Source organism: Vulpes lagopus, chromosome 11 (assembly GCF_018345385.1).
Source record: "Vulpes lagopus strain Blue_001 chromosome 11, ASM1834538v1, whole genome shotgun sequence".
In the NCBI taxonomy this organism is placed as follows: domain Eukaryota; kingdom Metazoa; phylum Chordata; class Mammalia; order Carnivora; family Canidae; genus Vulpes; species Vulpes lagopus.
The window spans coordinates 65,936,049-65,959,821 of NC_054834.1; the positions used below are offsets into that span (position 1 = coordinate 65,936,049).

Here is a 23,773-nt window from a genome sequence, read left to right on the forward strand (position 1 = left end):
TTACCTTGATGGGTGTCAGGTGCTGGAAGTGGCGGTGAGGGTGTGGGATCAGGCTTGGGGGATAGTCCCACTGGGAGGCTGAGTAAACCCGGAGCTCACTCTTCTGGTCAGTGGTCAAGAGCTGGGCTCCATCAGGACTGAAACAGGCTGGCAAGTGAAAAGCCCCAGAGCTGGAGAGAGCACAGGCCTTCCCCCACAGGGGTGCCCTCTCTCCCACTCCTGTCTGGACAGGGGTGGAAGGGAAGAGGTGAATCTGGGCTGTGAACAAAAATATTCTAGAAACTTGGGGCGCCAAGGTGGCTCAGTTGGTTAAGTAGCTGACTCTTGATATTGGCTCAGGTCATGATCTCAGCATCCTGGGATTGAGCCCCACATTGGGGCCCCTTGCTCAGCAGGGAATCTGCTTGTCCCTTTCCCCCTGCCCCTCCTCCCCCTCGCACTCTCCAAATAAAATAAATCTTAGAAAAACAACAACCATTCTAAAAACCTAGCAGCTGTTGGAGGCAGCTAGAATCAGGAATTTTCCAAGACACCAACTTGGCTGATGATCTCAGGGTAGAGGTTTGACCTAGCAGCTTCTAAATATTGAGGGGAGAAATCCCAGTAGTGGTAGGATAGGCAGGTTCTACAGGAAGGATGAGGTCTGGTATATCACACCTGCATTGACAGGATGGCTATGCGGCAGCGAGTGAAGGAAGCTGGATTTCCCTCTAACCTGGCGCAGGTCCCAGATTTTCACTGTTTGATCTACGGAGGCTGTGGCCAGGAACCAATCACAGCATGGGTTCAGGGCCACGTGGGTCACTTTCTTTTTGTGCATTCTCAGATTCCAGAGCTGCAGAGAAGGGCTCAGTTCAGGTGGGGCGCAGGGAGGCCAGGCGCAAGGGACAGAAAGGGGGGAACTGGGTTCCAGAGAACGCACCTCCCTGCCATCCATGTTGAGTAGGATCACGTGCCCCACATTGTCTCCTGTGACCACCATTCGGCTTCTGGCAGACACATCCAGGCTGCAAAACCAGAAGCTGGAGGGAGAAACTGTGCTGTAAGATTCTTGGGGACAGAGGCAAGGTCCACTCATTCTTTTGCCGCTCCAGTGTCTTAATGTACAGTGGATGTCTGATCAGTATTTGCTGAACGAATAACTGTCTCGCCACAGATTCCCAGTGAGGAACACTCAGAGTTGTCTACCATGCAGAGGGGATGGGTGTGACAGGGCTCAGAAATGTGTCCATTTACTCAGCTAGTAAGAGTCCTCCAAAAAAAAAAAAAAAAAAAGAGTCCTCCAAGCAGCCGAAGCTCAGAGCCATAAAGCAAATCCCCAGGCTAGCCTGCCCCCTATAGCCCTGGGTTCTGAGGAACATTTGTTTATTGCTCTCTCCCTTCACTCTCTACTCTGGGCCACAGGAGATGACAAACCAAACAGGGACTGCCCAGCTCAGTTCCGCTGGTTGGTGAGAAAGGAACTTCTGCCCCCTTCTGAGCATTTAGGGGAAAAAGCATACACAAGTTTCAGAGCTCTGTCTTGCTCTTTTGTGTCTCAGACTACCTGAGGTTGAAGGGATTGGGCTGGGATCCTAAAACCCAGCCAGGAGAGCTCAGATTCATATTTTTTTTTCTCTCAAACATTCAAATCCTTGCCACAGTGCTTTTTGTATCCCTTACAAGTATCTTTCAGAGGGAGGGTTTCTTATGGAAGAATAACATGGAGCTGAGTCTGATGGGATCATCACCTGATTGTGTTATTCTGACCTCTGTGGGGCCACCCAGGATAATGTCCAGTGCTAGTTAGACACCCCCCCAACCCCCCAGATTCTTTAGAGAACAGTAAGAGTCCTGTCTCTGTCTAGAAATCCAAGTGACGCGCATTTTGTATATTCTCCAGCCACTTGCCCTTCGGGTGTCCAACATGCTCTGCGGACGCAATCCTATCCCATTAAGCTTCCATCCAGCAACTGGTTGCCTCATTGCACCCCAGTGATGTAGGGAATGAAGTCTTAAATTCTTAGTCCCTGCTCCAACTGCTAAGTGGCTCTCTGGGCCAATGCCACGTTGACTAGTGAGAATCAAGGTCTCGTCTAATACAAGAATGCCTTGCAGAAGAGCCGAAGCCCTTCCCTCGCTGAGAAGAGCGGAGGCTCGAGACCACCTCACTGAAGCAGCAAGGCACCTGGGACGGGGAGGAGCAGCCAAGGAAACTCTCAGATAGAGAGGGGTGGGCGGAAAGCGGCTCCACTACCTGGCAGTTCTTCCCTATGCCAGGTCTGAGGAACACACATGAGATACACATGCTCTCAGCAGAACTATGCTGAGCGCCTAGAAGCCCTTTCCCTCCTTGTGAGGCTACTCACTTGCAGGTGCCTGAGCTGGTAAAAACTCGCAGAGTGTTGCCTTTAAAGTCTTGCAGCCTAGTTGTTCCCTCCATTGAGGAGGTGAAAAACTGGTTGGTATCAAGAGGGTTAAACTTCAGCCCAGTGATGCTCCCTCCAGCTCCAATCTAACACAAGGAAGAGAAAAGCCAGTGAGTGACCATGGCCCAAGAGGTTAGGCAGCACGTGGGGCCAGGCCAGCTGAGAGGCCTGTACACAGGGATGCGTTCCGTGATGGCTCTTTATTAAGATCTTCATTTTAATTGGATTCTTAATGAATTAACATACGGTTTTTAGAATATAGTTCTATGAATTTGAACACACAGTAGAGATTTGAATCCCCACTATCCAAACTGGGATGCAGAACCATTCCATCGCTCAAGAATCTCCCTTGTGTTCTCTGGTCATAGTCCCACTCTCACCTGTAACCTCTGGCTACCAAGGATCTGTTCTCCATCATGCTGTGGTTTTGCCTTTAATAGACTGTCATAGAAATGAATGCCTACAGTAGGCATCCTTTTGTGACCGGCATCTTTCATCTCACTCAGCATCAAGCCCCCGGAGATGCAGCCACATGGCCGTGTGTACCCATCGCTTATTTCATTTTACTGCTCAACACTGTATTATGTGGGTGCACCACAGTTTGTTTATTGCCCAGTGCTCTTTAGGAGAGCTTCCGGGATACCTGGGTGGCTCAGTTGGTTAAGCATCTGCCTTTGGCTCAGGTCATGATCCCAGGGTCCTAGGATTAGGCCCCATGTTGGGCTCCCTGCTCAGCGGGGAGTCTGCTTCTCCCTCTGCCACTCTCCCTGCTCGTGCACATGTGCTTGCTCTTTCTGGCTCAAAAATAAAAACCTTAAACAAAAACCAGAAGAGCTTCAGCTCCAAACAGTGCCTGGATTAGGAGGGCAGGAGTCAGATCTGAGTTCCTTCCTATTTTTTCCAGATGTCCCAGACAAGGATGATGTAAACGGTCATGAGATAACATCAATAACATACTCTCATTAAATGCTTATTATACATCAGACACAGTTTTAAGAACTTTACAACCTCAAGAGCTCCGTCTCCACTTCTTATGCTGATGCTATCCTAGCCTCATAGATTATGAGGCCTCTGATGCAACATCCACTTATCTCACTCAGCATGCTCACTGGCAAGTTCCATCCCCTCTACAAAGCATTCTAACCTGTGCCCGTGGTCCACCGAACCCTTGCTGCTGTGATCACCATCTGCTCCCAACATTTTAGTCCTGTGCTCACCCAGGTTTCATTGTGTCTGTTCTTAAACCTGTATATGCCCATTGAACTTTTTTTTGTAGTTATGTAATTTAATTAAATATGTAACTTTATTACATGTCATTTATTAACCGTTTCTTGAAGATTTAAACATTTCAATGAGGGATCCCTGGGTGGCGCAGCGGTTTAGCGCCTGCCTTTGGCCCAGGGTGTGATCCTGGAGACCTGGGATCGAATCCCACGTCGGGCTCCCGGTGCATGGAGCCTGCTTCTCCCTCTGCCTATGTCTCTGCCTCTCTTTCTCTCTCTCTGTCTGTGTGACTATCATAAATAAATAAAAATTAAAAAGAAAACATTTCAATGAAACATTTAAGCATTTACTTAAACATGTAGCTTAATTAAACTGAGGAAATATGTGCAAAAAAGACCACTGTTATTTCTATGAAAGCCACGTTGAATACTTGGGAAAAACTAGATAAAAGTGAGTTGCTAAAGATAACAGTTGTCAAATTACGCATAGGTGAGATACTTATAAACACTTATGGTGGGAAATAAAACTTGAAGAATCTGCAATCAGATTGCTTCATAACTGCCTTTAAATTGTCTCCACGGGACGCCTGGGTGGCTCAGTCAGGCATCTGACTGGTTTCAGCTCAGGTCAGGATCTCATGGGTCATGGGATCAAGCTCTGTGTTGGGCTCTGTGCTTAGTGGGGAGTCGGCTTGGAGATTCTCTCCCTTTGCCCTACTCACATATTCTGTCTCTCTCTCAAAGATTTTATTCATTGGAGAGAGAGCATGAGCAGGGGGAGAGGCAGAGGGAGAGGGAGAAGCAGATTCCCCATGAGCAGGGAGCCTGCCATGGGACTCGATCCTAAGACCCTGGGATCACGACCTGAGCTAAAGGCAGACACTTAACCATCTGAGCCACCCAGACGCCCCAATAAATAAATCTTTAAAAAAAATTATGCTCCAGGGATCCCTGGGTGGCGCAGCGGTTTGGCGTCTGCCTTTGGCCCAGGTGCGATCCTGGAGACCTGGGATCGAATCCCACGTCGGGCTCCTGGTGCATGGAGCCTGCTTCTCCCTGTGCCTCTGCCTCTCTCTCTCTCTGTGTTTGACTATCATAAATAAATAAAAATTAAAAAAAAAAATTATGCTCCATTTTAGAGAAAGGGAAACTAGACCCTATAAAGAATACATTTAAAAAATATATATATGTTATAGGTGTGGTTTATGTAAGACCAGTTGAGCCTTACTCCCCGAAAAGGCCTAGTCCTATGTCAGCATCAGTAACAAACACATAAACGTTTTGGATTAAAATGCATTTGTGGGGACACCTGGGTGGCTCAGCGGTTGAGCATCTGCCTTTGGCTCAGGATGTGATCCTGGGGTCCTGGAATTGAGTTCCACATTGGGCTCCCCCGAGGGAGCCTGCTTCTCCCTCTGCCTGTGTCTCTGCCTCTTTCTGTGTCTCTCATGAATAAATGAATAAAATCTTAAAAATAATAAAATGCATTTGTGTTCTTATAGTAAGGGTAGACAAGACGTTACAATCAACTTGTATACTGAGTAGGAAGATTAAAACATGGGTAAAGTCTGATAAATATATTGGAGACTTGCAACACCAGGATGGTGTTTAGCTCATGTTGGGCCAGCTTTCTGCTGAGAACTAGAAAAGGGAAACAAAATCTATGTCTTTAAAGAAAAGTTTCTAAAGTCAACAGAGAGCTACAAAGGCATCAGGGATTTGAAGACCAACGTCCTAGAGAGCAGGGAGCAGCAGAAAAGCAGGCCTGACCTTTCGATGTTGCATTTCCCTTTGAGGCCCATGCGGGGAAGAAAGCTGCGGCTTTGAAGCCAAGGAACCACACTGCAGAGAAGCTGAATGGGAAGGGGGGAGGGGTGCTCATGGCTGAGAAGCTGGGCTGAGGTTTCACCAAGTCTCATAGGGCAAGAGGGGCAGAAATGGAGTTCTGTGGGGCAGAGGTCTTGGAAGAAATCTAGCTTTTAGTTGGGATCCCTAACACACTATAGAAGACGGCACTGGAAATAGCCTGACCCTCACAAAGGCTGATGTCCAGATTCAAATCATTTCAATCTCATTGGATTAAGATGATCTGATTCCGCCCTACCTGCCTGTCAAAGGGGGGAAAAAAAAAGGTCTCTGGAGGAAAATACCACCACTCAAAACTCCAAATTATCTCTGAAAGTTTTCATATGCAATACCTGGTACTAAATCTAAAATCACCCAACATACCAGAATATAAGGCCAAATAACCAGAAACTAAGAGAAAGAAACAATATTTGAAAGACAGGAGATTCAGATGTTAGAGCTATTAAATACAGGCTTTAAAATATTGTGATTAGAGCAGCCCCAGTGGCTCAGCGGTTTAGCGCCACCTTCAGCCCGGGGTGTGATCCTGGAGACCCAGGATCGAGTCTCCCGTCAGGCTCCCTGCATGGAGCCTGCTTCTCCCTCTGCCTCTCTCTCTCTGTATCTGTCATGAATAAATAAATTAAAATAATAAATAAATAAATAAATAAAATAAAATAAAATAAAATAAAATATTGTGATTAGGGGTGCCTGGGTAGCTCAGTTGGGAAAGCATCTGCCTTCAGCTTGGGTCATGATCTGATCCCAGGGTCCTAGGATCAAGCCCCACATTGTGCTCCCTGCTCAGCAGGGAGCCTACTTCTCCCTCTACCTCTGCTTGCTGCTCCCCTTGTACTCTCTCTCTCTCTCTGTTGAATAAATACAATCTTAAAAACATATTATTACTATACATTAAAAAAAAAAAAAAAAAAGACCTGGGTTGCCTGGGTGGCTCCGTTGGTTAAGCATCTATCTGCCTTTGGCTCAGGTCATGATCCCAGGGTCCTGGGATTGAGCCCTACATCAAGCTCCCTCTCAGCCGGGAGCCTGCTTCTCCTTCTGCCTCTGCCCCCCCGCACCCCCCCCCCCAATGCGTGTGCATGTGCTCTCTTTCAAATAAATAAAATCTTTAAAATAAAAATAGATCTAACTTAAAAGTGGACAAAAGGTTTGAACACACAGTTTTCCAAAGATACGCAAATGGTTAGGAGCATAGAAAATGCTCAAAATCATTAGTCATCTTAAGATACTATTTCGTACCCACTTGGATGGCTATAATAAAAAAGATGGACAATAACAAGTGGTGACAAGACAACCCCTAAAATGGGAAAAAATATTTGCAAATGATATCTGAAAGGAAGTTAATATCAAAAATATATAAGGAGTTCAATGGCAAAAAACCACCCCCAAATAACCTAATTAAAAACTGGTCAAAGGACCCTAAATTGGGATTTCTCCAAAGAAGATATACTAATGGCCAACAAGCATATGAAAAGGTGCTCAACATCACTAATCCTGACATCAGGGAAATGCAATCAAAACCACAATGAGCCATCACCTTACATTTGTTAGGATGGCTATTATCAAAACAACAAAAGATAACAGGTATTAGCAAGGGTGCGGAGAAAAAGGTATTCTTGTATTCTGTTAATGGAAATGTAAATTGGCAGAGGCACTGTGGAAAACAGTATGGAAGTTCCTTGGAAAATTTAGAGATACCATTTGATTCATTAATCCCACTTCTGGGTATATAGCCAAAGGAAATGAAATGAGCTTCTTAACATGTTATCCTCCCTCCTGTGTTCACTGTAGCTATTCACAATAGCCAAGATAGGAAAACAACCTCAGTGTTTGTAGACAGATGAAGGGATAAAGAAAATGTAGTGTGTATATATAATAGAATATACTGAGCCTTTAAAAAGAAGCAAATCCTGCCATTTGTGACAACCAGGATGAACCAGGAGGATGTTACGCTAACTGAAATAAGTCAGACACAGAAAGACAAATACTGCATGATCTCACTTATACATGGACTCTACAGACGTGTAACTCATAAAAGCTGAGAGGAGAATGGTGGTTTCCAGGGGCTTGGGGATGGAGGAAATGAGGTGATGTTGGTCAAAGGGACAAAGTGTCAATTATGTAGGATAAATAAGCTCCAGAGATCTAATGTACAGCATGGTGACTTATAGTTAATAAGACTGTATTGTCTATTTGAAATTTACTAAAAGAGTTGATCTTAAGTGTCCCAGAACATATACACAAGGTCATATGTGAAGTGACGAATATAACTAGCTTGACTGTGGTCATCATTTGCAATGCACACATGTTAAAATTCACACTGTATGCTTTAAATATGTACAATTTTTATTTGTCAATTATATCTCAATAAAGCTGGAAAAGAACATATGCATGGTTAAGGATATGGAGAATTTGAAGCCCTCCTATGTTGTTGGCGGGAATGTGAAATGGAGTCGTCATTCTGGAAAATGGTTTGGCAGTTCCTCAAAAACTTAAAATATGTCCCAGCAATTCCACTCCTAGACATACACCCAAGAGAAATGAATATGTCTGTTCACATGAAAACTGGTACACAAATATTCACAGAAGCATCCATAATAAAAGGCTAAAATCAATGCCTCAAAACATCCATCTCAAGAAGTTGTGAAAGTAATAGGAAAAGAAAGTAGGAGGGGGTGCCTGGGTGGCTCAGTCAGTTGAGCATCTGGCTCTTGATTTTGTCTGGGGTCAGGATCTCAGGGTTGTGGGATGGAGCCCCATGAAAGGCTCTGAACTCAGTGTAGAGTCTGCTTGTCCCTCTCCCTCTGCTCTTCCTCCCACTCTCTCTCTTCTAAAATGAATAAATAAAATCTTAAAAACAGAAAGTAGGAGAAAAAAGAAATTAATGAAACAAAACAAATATACTGTGAGAGAATTAACAAACAAAAGTTGGGGGGTGCTTGGCTGGCTCTATCAGTAGAGTACACGACTCTTGATCTCAGGGTCAGGGTTCAAGCTCTACATTGGGCATGGAGCCTACTTTAAAAAAAAATATTGGTTCAATGAGAAGACTAATAAAATTGATAAATCCCTGGTGAGACTGACCAAACGGAAGTCACGAATTACTAATGTAATAGATCAAAAAAAAGGACATCAGTATAAATCCTAAACATTTTAAACAGTTACAAAAGGATATAATAAGCAATCTTACACCAATAAATTTGAAAACTTAGATGAAATGGGCAAATTTCTTAGATAAATACAAACTTGCCAAACTGATAGAAGATGAAAGAGAAAATTTGGGATAGTCTGACATCTATAACAACATTGTATTCACAACTAAAGACTTTCTTGCAAAGTAAATTCCAGATCCTGGTAGATCCATTGCTGAATATACTAAACATTTAAGGAAGAAATATTATCAGTCTTTTTTTTTTAATTTTGTTTTCCAACTATTTCAAATTATTAGAAAAGTTGCAAAAATTGCACAAAGAACTGCATTTCTGAAAAAAAGGAAAAAAAAACCAAACTGCTTTTCTGAAATCATTTGATAATAAATTGCCTACATAATGTCCCATCACCCTCAAAAGCCTGTGTATTTCCTACAAGAACATACTCCTATGTAACCACAGTAAGACCATCAAAACTTAGGGGTATCTAAAGTAGTTCAAATTCATAGAAACAGAAAGTGTAATTGTGGTTGCCAAGCGCTGAGGGTAGGGAAAAAAAGGAACTTATTCAGTGGGTATACAGTTTCAGCTTTACATGAAGAAAAAGTTCTACAGTTCTGCTATACAATAAAATGAATATGATTAACACTACTGTATACTTAATAATGGTTCAGTGTTGTGCTTTTACAAGTTTCTTTTTTTTAAGATTTTATTTATTTATTCATAAGAGAGAGAGAGAGAGGCAGAGACATAGGCAGAGGGAGAAGCAGGCTCCATGCAGGGAGCTTGATGTGGGACTTGATCCTGGGTCTTCAGGATCAGGCCCTGGGCTGAAGGCGAAGCAATATTACTTGCTAGAGATATAACTGAAAAGGTTAAAAAAAGGGTGGGGGAGAAAATTTAAATGAAAAATGTGAATATAATAAATTAAAACAAACATACAAAATCAATCAATGTAGGTGCCTGGGTGGCTCAGTTGGTTAAGCAGCTTTCAGCTCAGATCATGATCTCAGGGTCATGGGATCAAGCCTCATGGCAGGCTCCCTGCTTGGTGGGGAATCAGCTCCTCCCTCTCCCTCAGCCCCTACTGACTGCTCATGCTCTCTCTCAATAAATAAAATCTTAAAAAAAAAAAAAATCAGTGTAGCTTATCACATTAGCAGAATAAAGGGGAAACATCATATACTGATCTCAAGAGATACAAAAAAGTATTTGATGAAATTCCATTATCATTCATGATAAGAACTTTTGGTAATTTATTTTATTTAGAAGTAAAAGGAGAACTTCCAGAGTCTGATAAAGGATATTCAAAAACAGACAAGGTTTAAAATATAAACAAGCTCCCATGTATATACCCAAAAGAAGTTTCAAACAAAAACTTGTGCATGAACATTCACAGCAGCTGTATTCATAAAAGCAAAAGGTGAAAACAACCCAAACACCCATCAACAGATGAATGGATAAGGAAAATATGGCATAGCCATATGATGGATTGTCATTAAGCCATAAAAAGGAATGAAGAACTGTTACATGCTACAACAAGGATGAAACTTGAAGACATTATGCTAAACGAAAGGAGTCAAACCCAAAAGGACAAATATTGTGTGATTCCATTTAGAGAACATACTTAGAAATAGTCAAATTCATAGAGACAGAAAGCAGGTTAGTGGCTCTAAGGGAGGGTAATAGAAAGTTATTGATTAATGGATACAGAGTTTTATTTTGGGATGACGAAAAAGTTTTGCAGATGGTTGGTGGTGATAGTAGCAGAACAATGTGAATGTTCTTAATTGTACACTTAAAATGGCTATGATGGGAGGATGCCTGGCTGGCTCAGTTGGAAAAGCATGTGATTTTTTTTTTTTTTTTTTTTTTTTTTTAGAGCATGTGATTCTTGATCTTGGGGTTGTGGGTTCAGCTGTGTGTAGAGATTACTAAAACAACATCAAAAACCCTTAAAATTGGTTAAAATGGTAAATTATATGTTATATGCATTTTACCACAATAAAAAGTAGACAAAATCATACTTAGTGGTAAAATATAAGCCTACTATGATCAAGAACAAGACAAACATGTCTGCTATCGTCAGTATTCAAACAATGCACTAGAGGTCTTTGCCAATGGAATAAGGTAAAAAAAGAAGTATCAGAATAGTAAAGAGAGAAATCAAACACTCATTATTTGTAGATGGCAAGATTGTATAGGAAAAAAATTTAAATCCTCAGATGAACTATCAAAATTAATAGGTGTGGATTTCTGCTTTCAACCAAGATGGAGCATCAGAAAACAAATATATCGTCCTGCCTTAGACAACTACAAAAAATGGACCAGATACATGAAATAAGTTCTCAGACATTGGACAACAGGCAGCACAAGACATGAGGGAAAGAAGGGAGGTAGCCCTGCAATTGCCCCAGCTTAACTGCTTGGAGAGAGTACTCAGGCTGCAAGACAGGGAGGAACCAAACGGCCTAGCAATCTCACTGAGCTGAGGAGACACAGTTTTTGGAAAACCAACATAGTAAGAATTTGTGGGCAAAAGGCTCACAGAGAAGGAACATCCTGGAGAGTTTCACAAGGGTCCCCTCAAGTTTTTGGGAAGTATTAATGTATAAACATGTCTGAGGAAACTACCCAAGACTGGGAGAGGGGGCAAGGAGAAACACCCATAAATAAGTAGGGGAGAAATCCTCAGAACAATCTGTATTCTGACCATCCAGAGAGAAAATATTTTATATGCAAAACATCAAGTCTTCAGAAGGGTATTGCCTCAGGGTGAGAACAATTTAATATCTATTGGCTGCCTTAAACCCATGCTAATTGGGATAGATTGAATAATGGTCCCCAAAATATCCATGCCCTAGTCCTTGGACCCTGTGAATAATATGCTAGATGACAAAAGGGACTTTGCATATGTGGTTAAGGATCTTGAGATGGGAAGATTATCTTGGATTACCTGGGTGGGACTGATATAATCAAAATCAAAATGGTCTTTATAAGAGGAACACAGGAGGAGTCAGAGTCAGAAAGGAAGGCAATGTGATGACAGAAGTATAAATTGGAGTGATGCACTTTGAAGATAGAAAAAGCAGCCATAAAAAAAAAAAAAAAAAAGAAAAAGAAAAAGCAGCCATAGCCCAGGAATTTAGATGGCCATAAGAAGCTGAAAATAGTAATTCTCCCTTCAGAAACTTGAGAAAGAACCAGACCTGCCAACACTTAGTCCTGAGTCCAGAAAAAATGATTTCAGACTTCTGACCTCCAGATCTCCAGAACTATAAGAGAATAAAATTGCGTTGTTTTAAGACACCAAGTCTGTAGTAATTTGTTATAGAGGCAATAGGAAGCTAATATAGTAACTATATTAATGAAGCTTAAGAGCAAGCCAGAAAGTATCAAACTGATTATAAGTAACTGCGTCCTAGAACAAAGACCAACAATATTTAAAAGAATATAACATAATCCAACATCCAACAACATAAAATTCACAATGTCTGGCATCCAAGGAGAAATTACCAGGCATGCAAAGAAGCAGAAAAATATAACTCATAACCAGAAGAAAACGAAATGGATAGAAACACCCTCAGGAGTGACATAGAGGGCAGCCTGTGTGGCTCAGTGGTTTAGCACTGCCTTCAGCCCAGGGTGTGATCCTGGGGACCCGGGATCGAGTCCCATGTTGTGTTCCCTGCATGGAGCCTGCTTCTCCCTCTGCCTGTGTCTCTGCCTCTCTCTCTCTGTCTCTCGTGAATAAATAAATAAAATCTTAAAAAAAAAAAAAAAAAAAAAGAGAGAGACATACATGAGGGGCACCTGGGTGGCTCAGTTGGTTGGGTGTCTGGCTTTGGCTCAGATCATGATCTCAGGGTCCTGGGATTGAGCCCTGAATCAACTCCCTGCTAGGTGGAGAGTCTGCTTCTCCCTCTCTCTATCTGCCCCTCCCCCTGCTGGTACACAGTCTTTCTAATAAATAAAATCTTTTAAAAAGGTGTCATAGATGATAGAATTAGCAAAAACATTAAAACAACTATTATGCACATACTCTGTGTATGGTCAAGAAAGTAGAGGAAGTAGTGAACATGAAAAAATAAATGGAAGATATTGAAAAAGGCCCAAAATCAAACTTCTAGAGACTATATACGGTATCTGAAAAGAAAAATACATCTAATACAGATTAGGTAATGCAGAAGATCAGTGAATATGAGACATAGCAATAGAAGCTATGCAAAATAAAATGGGGGGATTAAAAAATGAACAGTTTACCAAAGACCTGTACGACAATATCTAGTAGCCTAACATATATATAATTGCAGTCCTGGAAAAGAAAAGAGGAGGGGAACTATTTGAGTAAATGATGCCTAAAATTTTCCAACTTTTATGACAAACCCACAGATCCAAGAGGTACAATGAACCCCAAAGGGGAGAAACGTATAGAGAAACACATCAGACAAATCACAATCATTTTTAAAGCAGCCAGAAGAAAAAGAAAGAAAGACAGAAAGAAGAAGAAAAAAGGAAAAAAAGGAAAATCATGTTAAGAGGAACATAAAAATGAAAGAAGAGGGATGCCTGGGTGGTTCAGTCAGTTAAACATCTGCCTTTGGCTCAAGTCATGATCCCAGGGTCCTGGGATCAAGCCCTATATTGGGCTCCCTGCTCACAAGGGAGTCTACTGCTCTTCCTCTCCCTTTGCCCCTCCCCCTGCTCATACTCTCTCTCTCACTCTCTCAAATAAAAAAAAAATCTTTAAAAAAATGGATGAGATTAGACTTTGCATCAGAAATCATCTCTAAAGTAGTAAAAACAAGAAAAAAAAAAAAAGAAAAACAAAAGCTTGTGAACCTAGAATTCTATACCCAGCAAAAATATCTTCTCCAAAAAAGACAAACAAAAGGAAAAAAAATGTATCACCAACCAACCTACATTATAAAAAAATATCACTGGAAATGGCAAATATGTAAGTATTAAAGTTTTCTTCTCATTTAAAGAAATCCTTAAAAGATACCTACCCTGTACCCCAGTCATTCCACAATTAAGTTCTTAGTCAAGAAAAATGAAAACAAAACAAAAATCAATTAATTAAAAAAAAGAAAAATGAAAACATACATCTGCACAAAGCCTTGTACATAAATGTTTATAACAGTTTTATTTTTATTTGGAAAAAATCCAAATATCCTTCAGTAGATGAACAGATAAATTGTGGTACATTGATATAATGGAACACTACTAAGAAAGAAAAAAAATCCTACTGATACATGTAAAAATGTAGAAGAATCTCAAATAATTATACTGACTGAAAGCTAGAAAAAATTATATATAATATTATTTATATAAAAGTCTAGAAAATGCAAATTAACCAATAAGGATAGAAAGTAGATTTTCAGAGGTAGGGAGGGGTGGATTACAAAGAGGTATGAGGAAACTCTGGGGATGAAGGATATGTTCATTATTTTAATTGTGGTGATGTTTCACAGTTGTATATATATGTCAAAGGTCACCAAATTGCACACTTTAAATATGTGTAGTTTATCATATATCAATTATATCTCAATAAATATCTAAGAAAAAACAAAACAAAAAAGATAACAGACTATATAAAGCAAAAATATTAATGTATGGGGTTTCTAATATATGTAGAAGTAAAATGTAGGACAAGGAGAGAATAGAGAAAATGGAAGTAAATATATAGTTGTAAAATTCTTACAATATATGTGATGCGGTATAATGTTATTTGAAGGTTCACTCTGATGAGTTAGAAAAGTATATCATAGACCCAAGACCAAACACTAGAAAAGAGAAAAGGAAAGGGAAGTATAACTATTAATCCAATAGTGAAGATAAAATGGAATCATATAAAGTACTCAATGAAAAAGGCGACAGGGAAAAAAAAAAGGTGGCAGGAAAGAAAAGAGAAATGGAACAAAGAGACAGGACAAATAGAAATGGCAAGGTGGTAGATTTAAACCCGAACATATTTATAATCATATTAATGTAAATGGTAAAATGCTCCAATTACAAGGCAGAGATTGTCAGGCTGGAGATATAAATATATATATATTATGATAGTCACACAGAGAGAGATGAGAGAAAGGCAGAGACACAGGAGGAGGGAGAAGCAGGCTCCATGCACCGGGAGCCCGACGTGGGTTCGATTCCTGGTCTCCAGGATCACGCCCTGGGCCAAAGGCAGGCGCTAAACCGCTGCGCCACCCAGGGATCCCCTGGATATATATATATATTTTTAACATGGTCTATAGGAAACCCATTTTATATACAAATGTGCAAATAAATTAAAAGGATGGGGGATGGTGACTGGCTGGTTCTGTATAACATGTGCCTCTTGATCTCAGGGTTCTAAGTTCAAGTCCCACACTGGGCACAGAGTTTACTTTAAAAAAAAAATAATAGGGGCACCTGGGTGGCACAGTCTGTTAAAGTGTCTGACTCTTGGTTGTGGCTCAGGTCATGATCTCAGGGTTGTGAGATCGAGCACTGTGTATGGCTCTGCACTCAGCACAGAGTCTGTTTGTCCTTCTCCCTTTGCTCTTCCCCCACCCCTACTCTCTCTCAAATAAATAGACTCTTTAAAATCATAATCATAATCATAATTAGAAGAAGAAGAAGAAATACTTAGAGGGGAATTTAGAGCATTAAATGATTATATTAGGAAAAGGAAGAAAGATCTCAAATAATGTAAACTTCCATTTGAAGAAACTAGAAAAAGAACAAAATAAAGGTTAAACACACCAAGGAAAAGTATCATAAAAACCAGTGAAAAGGAAACAGAAAAACAGAGAAACACATTGAAACTAAAAGCAGTTTTTTTTGAAAATTTCAATAAAATTGATAAACCTCTAGCAAGATTAATAAGTGGAAAAAAAAAAGACACAAATTACCCATATCAAGAATGTGAAGGGAGGTATCAGTAAAGATTGTGTAGACATTAAGAGGATAGTAAGGAATTACCACTAACAAATTCATGTCACTAAATTCAACAGGTAAAATGAACAAATTCCTTGCAAGACAAACCAAGCTCGTTCAAAAGAGAGAATCTAAACTGTCCCATAGCTATGAAAGATATTGAATATATAGTTAACAACTTCCCAACGTAGAAAACTAAGTTCTAAAAATACTACAAAAATTTTCAGGAAAAGATAGTATCAATTCTACACAAATAATTCCAGAAAATACAAGAGGTAGGAACACTTCCTAACTCTTTTAGTGAAGTCTGCATTACTCTGATACCAAAGGCATTACAGAAAACAAAAGGGAACTACAGGATATTCTTAGTGGTTATCAGTATATGATTGATTGATTGATTTGATTGATTGATTTTTTAAAGATTTTATTCATTTATTCATGAGAGACACACAGAGAGGCAGAGACATAGGCAGAGGGAGGAGAAGCAGGCTCCATGCAGGAGCCTGACTTGGGACTCGATCCTAGAACTCCGGGACCTCATCCGGAGCCAAAGGCAGACACCCAACCACTGAGCCACCCAGGCTTCCCTCTGATATATGATTTAAACTAGACTATCTGATATAATAAGTAAAATATGACACCTTCTAGGGTAGAATATTTATGTAATAATTAAGTAGAAGTATGGGTGTGAACAATAGTGTATACCCACAGAAAAAGATGCCCCCAGCAGAGATTTCAAGTAATATTTATTCCTTATGCTTTTCTCTGCATTATTTGAAATTTTTACAAGCATGGATTATTTTACAATAAGAGTAAAATCAAGTTATCTTCACGTTGAAAATGTCATATGTGTTTCCTTGCCAAGGGCCTGAAAGATGTAAAGATCGTAGCCAACATTGGAGGGCTAAAGAAGTAACAAAATAAGGGACGCCTGGCTGGCTTAGTCAGTGGAGGATGCAACTCTTGATTTGGGGGCTGTGAGTTCAGGCCCCAAATTGGGTGTGGAGCCTACTTAAAATTAAAAAAACAAAACAAAACAAAAAAACCCTTTTTTTTTAAAAAAAAAGATGTAACAAAATGAAGCACTGCTGTTTTTTCAGTTCCTGTTCTCGAATAGACTTTTTGTCAGTATCTGGGAGTAAAAACAGACAGCTCTCCAGGCCACCATACCCTTCTTCTACTCCAGTCTAGCCTCTTGCTAGCCACCAAATTCAGATGCCCAGACTGATCTCCATGATGCTATGAGGAAATGTCACTTAAGTGCACATTATAATAAAGAGTGATGTAGAACAAAAGCAGCCTCAGCCTGGCACAAGTTTAAAGCAGATGTCATTCCCCTTTTGGTCAGGAGGCTCTTCCCCTAGGACACCCTTAGGCTATTTCTTAAATTTTTCTATTCCCATGTCCTAAATTCCCAGAGGAAAAAAAAATCCAAAAAACAAACAAACAAAAAAAATCTCTTCCTGTCTGAGCTCTGGGTTTTGACTTCAATTTAAAACTACCCCTTCTGCTGGTCACCTGTCTCACCAGCTGGGCAGGAAGCTGAGCTCTGTCCACAGCATTTCTCTGGCTGTCTTTCTTCTGGCTTCAGGGACCTTTTTCTTTAATACCCATGTCATCCCAAGCCTGTTTAACCTGGCTTTTTCTGATGGGCTGCTTTAAAGAGACACTGTAGAAAACTCTTCCTGGGTTCACCCATGGCCTCATCTATCTCTTTTGTTCCATTTCTGGGTATATGCCCCAAAGAACTGAAAGCGGAGACTTGAAGAGATATTTGTACATCTATGCCCATAGCAGCATTGGGCAGCAATCAATCACAAGAGCCAAAAGGTGGAAGCAACCCAAGAGTCCATCAGCAGATGAGTGGATAAGCAAAATGTGGTATCTACATCGAGTGGGGTATTATTCAGCCTTAAAAAGGAAATTCTGACACCTGCTAGAATACAGTTGAAGCTAGAGGACATTATGCAAAGTGGAATAAGCCAAAGGTTAAATATCGTATGATTCCACTTACATAAGATACTCATGAGAGTGTCCAAATCATAAAGACATAAAGTAGAATGGTGGTGGCCACGGATGGGGAGAGGGAGGAACAGGGGTTAGTGTTTAGTGGGTATAGAGTTTCCCTTCTGCAAGATGAAATTCTGGAGACTAGCTACACAAGAATTCCAATGTTCTTAATGCTGCTGAACTGCACACTTAAAAATGGTTAAGATGATACATTTTAGGTGTATTTCATCATAATCTTTAAAAATCAGAACATTTCATATAAAAAAAAATCAGGATTTCTGGCTTCATTTGAACAAATCCGGATCTGATACCATCATGGGACCTAGATTCCTGCATGTCAACCATCTCCAGTTTACCACTGACCCCACCCCAAGCATTCTTTTTCCTGTTTGGCTTCTTAAGCACGTGAGTTTGTGGCTTCTGCTCTAAAGCCAGAGGGCTGTTTTTTCCAGAATAGCCCTCCATAGTCAGCCCCCTGGCTGTACAAACTAAGAGTCTTATCTTTGGTGGAAGGACCAACACCATGCCCCTCAGCAACTGATGATAAATACTAATCATCCCTTAAAAAGGCTATGCCAAACTTTGCCCCAAACACACTCCCCATTTCCTTTTTCTCTCCATTTCCCTAATTATTGCCCTTCCTCCCTCCCCACTCATCATGAGCCTTCTCTGCTCTTTTTTTTTTTTAATTTTTTATTTATTTATGATAGTCACACAGAGAGAGAGAGAGGCAGAGACACAGGCAGAGGGAGAAGCAGGCTCCATGCACCGGGAGCCTGATGTGGGATTCGATCCTGGATCTCCAGGATCGCGCCCTGGGCCAAAGGCAGGCGCCAAACCGCTGAGCCACCCAGGGATCCCGCCTTCTCTGCTCTTAACTCACAAAGAGGTTCTTCCTTCTCTCATGTTCTGTAGCATTTAGCATCCGTGTTGCCAGTTATCTTCTATGTATACATCCCAGTTACACTTGAAGACTCTCATTCATTCATCAAATACAAAGCAGCTACTCTAGCCCAAACATTGTTCTAGGCACTGAGGATATGGTGGTGAACCAGAAAGATAAGGTCCCTCTTATCATGGACCTTACTTTCCAAAGAGGTTTATATGGGCAAAGACATACAAGTAAGCAAAACATTTCAGGTACTGATAAATGCTGTCTCAGGGGGTGGGGTGTGTGGGTGTGTGGGTGTCGGTGTGGGGTGGGGTGGGAGTGAAGCAGGATAGGGAGTGAATGAATGAAGCAGAAGCTACTTTAGACAGAGTGGTCAGTGAAAGCTGTCTGACAAAGTATATTAAGCCAAGACTGGAATGAAAAGAGGGAGCCAGCCATGAGAAAACCATGGGAAAAAGTACCCCAGTCAAAGAGAACAGTAAGTCCAAAGCCCCAGTTTTAGGAAGAGAAAGAAATAGCTAGTGTGGCTAAAGCATCAGAAGTGAGGAAGACCGTAGTAGAAGACGAGGCCAAGAATAAAGAAGGGGCTCAGATTCTGTTCTATGTGATAACGTACAAGAGGGTGATCAATATTTCACACCTTCTAATGTTTTAAGGGCTGGCCCTCAATGAAGATTTGAGTATTGTTACCATTTACTTGTTTGAAAATACCCAGTTACTTCTGATCCCAATCATCTCCCTGTTACTGGATAACTTTCCACTCCTTCAACAAACACTTCTTCAGCACTATTGACTGGCACAGGGACTGCTCACCCCTTTAATGAAGGTAGGTTTGTCCTTCATGCCAAAGTTCCAGAGCATGATATCTCCCCCTTTGGAACCCACAGCCAGGGTGCTGGGGTGAGTTGGATGCCATGCCAAGGATGTGGCCCTCCTGTCAAAAGGGGCAGCCTTTTGGAATATCCGGTAAGAAGCCAGAGAATGCAAAAAGGACTGCTGGAGACCCTGACATGGAGAAAAAAAGAATTAAGTTGAATTAAAACCCAAGTCCTGGGTACACTGCCAATCTCTGCCTCCTCCACAGATGAGCTCTAGGGCCAAGTCCTCCCACCAGAGGAAAACTAACTGCCTGGCTCTGCGCATGAAAATATTTGCAACGTGCACAAACTAATCTTGGAAAGCAAGGGGGCAGAGTGCATTCCAGATGAGACCTTTACAGCATAAGACTTCTACCTGGCTGAATGCCCAGTAGGTCAGTCACCAAGGTAGAGGTGATCTGACCACTCTGACAACCCACTGAACCAACCCAGCCTCTAATTTTAGAACATCCCAGTAGTGTTCCAGGCAAACCCTTGAGCACTTCAGCCTGGAACGCCTCACCTGCTGCAGTGATGGCCAGGCAGCTTTGCCCAGCTTATGGTGGTGGAGCGCCCTGACGATGCTGCTGCATGATGGCGGGACCTGCAGGCTAGCCAACCCCGCCCAAAGGCAGCCTGAGTCAAATCTTCTGCTAGAACCTGCCAAGCAGAACAGACACATATTTTCCTCTCCATTCTCACGCACGGAAGAGTTTCCTGCTGAAATCTCAGAAAGAAAGCCTTGTTTTTTCATTCGGCACAGCCAATCTCTCCCATCACCTAAGGCCTTTCTGTGGTCTGCTCACTCTCATCGGCACAAGATAAATAAATAAGGAGTAGGGATTCAGCCCCTTGCCCCAAACACTCCCCAAAATAGTAATTCTGAAGCGAAACTAAATAAAAAACGATATGAAACCAAACCCTTGCAGGGTTGCTGTGTATTGAGCTAAAGAAACAAACAAGAATAAAGTTTATGAAGAACTCTTCCCAGTGGGTCGGAAAACTCATACTAGGGTTGAGTGACAATTTTAAAATCCCATATAATAGGCACAATGAAAGGATTTTAGGATAGCACAGAAGCGACCAGGGGGAAAGAAGTAACTTTAAATCCTATACTAAAATAATGTAGAGGTGACCCATTATTGGCCCCAAGTCCAATCAGTTTTGGAAACCAGCAGATCCAGAGGGTCTGGCATGGCTTGAAGTTAACTAAGCTACTGTTGGGGAGGTAAATTCACTTAGAATAGTAATAAAGATGTATTTGAGGACCTAGTCTCTAGGAATTTGGCCTCTTGACAACCAACTCCTTCTTCTTATGGACAAAACCCACCTCACCAACAACCCCCCGCTGGTCTTCTGTGTTGCCTCACACTCCTTTAGCCCCAGGTTCAAGCCTCAATAAACCTCAGAGAATGAGTTTCCTAAGGAAATTGCGGGTTCTTACAGCGGAAACCAAGGACACACAGCTAGCAACCATGACTATCGAAATTCAGCACACACACCACTAGGCAAAGTAGGATTATTTTAAGCAGTTCTCAGTGTATAGAAATCCTGGTACAAACAAGGAATTTGAAGGTCCGTTGTGTCTTATGTAATGGAGCTCATCTGCCTCTTCCCGGCACCTGAGGGGGGTTAAGCCCAAACTCTATGATGTGAAAGGACCTGCAGAAAAATGTACAGCTCAAGGCATCCGAAACTTGGGAGGGCCTCGGGAAACCAGCAGCACCCATCCCCCACTCCAGCCTCCTGCGTGAGAACCCTAAAAGGCGGAATTATTAAAGCAGCAGGCGCAGGCAGTACCGGGGCCCTTCACACAGAGCTTCTTGGCCTCGGGCTCCAGCTCCCGGGGGCTTCTGCTCCTCTTGCTCTTGGGGCGCACAGCCACCTCTGGGGTCTTCTGGGTTTCTGGGCGTTTCCTGGGAGCCATCGCGTCTTCCGTGCGAAAGGGTACTATATGCCCTATGCCGAGACCGTGGAGGGAAGATTGTGAAGCCTCTGGGGAGAAACAAGGCGGGGACCGGGGAACTACGCCAACTTCCCGCCAAACAGCCTCACCGCTTTCAATCTGGCTTCTCGCTCCGGCCCCGCCCCTCCTGCGAAGACGGGGCACGCGAGGGGAGGAGCTCAGGGGCTCCCTGGAGAGACGGGATGGCGCAGAAGTGTTGGGCCAGCTAGTGCCAGTCAGCTGATCTGCCAGAAATAAAGATGGCCGCCACCGCTAGACCACCCAACTTGAAGCCACCTCGGAATCGGCGCTGCCCGGCCTCGGCGCGTCCACAGGAGACCAGATGCCAATCAAGGCTTAGGCTCCGCCTCCCCTGACTTTTAATTGGTGATCACACCCTCTCGGGCTTTAGGATTGGCTGGTTCTGGGGATAGACAGCTCTGTAGGGAGCTAGCCACCTCCCAGCGGTGGAAATCAAACTCTTCCCGCCGGCCAGCTTCGCCGTGGTGTGCGCTACTTGTTTCCCCGGCTCCGCCGAATCTCAGCTGCTCTGTGCAGAGTGGCTGAAACTTGCGGCTTTTAACTGAGGTTTCCCAAACCTGCCGAGTGTCGGCCTAGAGAGTAATGGTGAGCTGGAGGACGTGCAGGCTAACCAGGCTTAGAGTCTTGTGCCCTGACTTAAGCAAGAGGCCGAGGCATTGACCCTCAGAGGTGACTCTCTGTCCGGCCCCCCGGGGACACAGTTCGGATGTATCCTATTTTCTGCGACGAGCCAGACCGGAGCTACGATTAGTGGAGTACTGCTGGGCGCCCACTTTCATTCTATCCGCCACGCTCGGACCCAGGCTTTATGGAAGGGTGAGAGGAGACACCAGTGCATTCACGGTGGGTCCTGCACTCCCGGACAGGTAGGGATAGGAGACATTGACAAGAATAAGTCTTGGGAAGAAATGAATGATCTAAAATAAAAATTCAACTATGGTTTCTTTCTTTCTTTCTTTTCTTTCTTTCCAGTCCATTTATTTGGGAGACCTGGGTGGCTCAGCGATTGAGTGTGTCTGCCTTCTGCTCAGGGTGTGATCCCTGAGTCCAGAGATCGAATCCCACATCGGGCTTTCTGCATGGCGCTGCTTCTCCCTTAGCCTATGTCTCTGCCTCTCTCTCTCTCATGAATAAATAAATAAATAAAATCTTTAAGAAAAAGGAAAAAAAGTCCATTTATTTGAGAGAGAAAGAGGACAAGTGAGGGGAGAGGCAGAGGGAGGCGGAGAAGCTGACTCTCTCGCTGAACAGGGAGCCTGATGGCAGGCTCCATCCTAGGGCCCTGGGATCATTACCAGAGCTGAAGGCAGATGCTAAACCTACTGAGCCACCCAGAAACCCCCAAACATGGTTCTCCATGGGAAGATGGAAAGACAAAGCCAGAGTGTTAGAGAAGAGCAAGGCAAGCAGGTGGTTTCTCTCCTGGGGGGGGGGGGGGGGGGGCTTGTAGCAGTGCTTTCAGAGCTGTGTCACAGAAACCGACTCACCTCCTTTACTCAGACCAGTCAGGAATTTCACCTCAGCAAGTTTCTCCGTTTTAGGGGGATACTGAAATGTAAGGAATGACCCTGCCCCTAGAAAGGTTTAGAACCTACCGAGCAGAGAGGAAAACTATCTGTTAAACAAGTCAAACCATTCCAGGGGGAAAACAGCTGAATACTAATTCATGGTATGCTGGCCAAGGCTTTTAGATGCATTCAAGAAAAGAGAATTCAGTAGAGAAAGAAATATTTAGGAAAGCCTCACGGGGAAGATGGGATTTTGTGGAGTTTGATTTGAATTTAAGAGGAGTTTGGCTGGAGGAGAGAATAGCATCCTGGGCAGGCGAACAGCTTGGTAAAAGGCATGTGTATGAGTTACGAGAAAGAGAGAAGCAGCCCCTGGCATCTGGGAACTGGCCTATATCAGTTAGACCTTGGTAGTCTGTTGAAATAAACAATTGCACAAAACAACAATGGACAAGGCCACTCTGTGACCATGATAGACCAAGACAAAAACATGATCACTCATGTCTGAACACAGGCAGAAATAAGAACATTGTCCAAACCACAAAAATAACCAAACATCCCCATATTGCTTTGGCTAATATGAAAGCAGCTTCTTTGCCAATCACAGCTTTAGTGTTGCATTTGCTTCATTCCTCTCACCTTGTGGATAAGATTTTTGATACCCAATCATAGAATCACCCCCCACTTCCCGACAAACTCCAATTCAGAGCAATGCCCCACTTCCCCGAACCCTTATCCAAGTCATCCAAGGCAAACCAAGTCCTAAAAGTCCTTCCTAACACCTTGCAATGACGTTCCACCATATGCATTCCCCTTTGCATTGAGCAATAAACCCCAAGTTCAACTACAGGGGTGTCCTTGATGGTGTTTGAGTTGGAGGCATTGACATTTATGAGTCGGGTAGGAGGCAGCTTGAAGAGGAGAAAGTTGGTCATATTGAGGATCTGTTCAA

At 42.6% G+C, this 23,773-nt stretch overlaps 1 protein-coding gene across 6 annotated transcripts in view; it reads right to left on the minus strand.

Annotated features, from left to right (window-relative positions):
* The window catches only part of DDB2 (damage specific DNA binding protein 2), a 38,349-nt gene that overhangs the window by 2,408 nt on the left and 12,168 nt on the right, over nucleotides 1-23,773 (minus strand). For 5 of the 6 annotated variants that reach the window (XR_005982809.1, XM_041723435.1, XM_041723439.1 and 2 more), the window contains 6 exons: nucleotides 19,850-19,986; nucleotides 19,283-19,474; nucleotides 2,349-2,494; nucleotides 923-1,022; nucleotides 658-835; nucleotides 5-147 (listed from right to left, as the gene is read on the minus strand). Coding sequence is in view for 5 of the 6 variants with exons in the window: in XM_041723435.1 (XP_041579369.1) it covers nucleotides 5-147; nucleotides 658-835; nucleotides 923-1,022; nucleotides 2,349-2,494; nucleotides 19,283-19,474; nucleotides 19,850-19,986 (896 nt within the window). In the remaining variant the exon portion in view is untranslated. Of the gene's footprint in view, nucleotides 1-4; nucleotides 148-657; nucleotides 836-922; nucleotides 1,023-2,348; nucleotides 2,495-19,282; nucleotides 19,475-19,849; nucleotides 19,987-21,126; nucleotides 22,266-23,773 lie in introns of those variants that run through there. The other variant, XM_041723436.1, reaches the window with a different exon arrangement.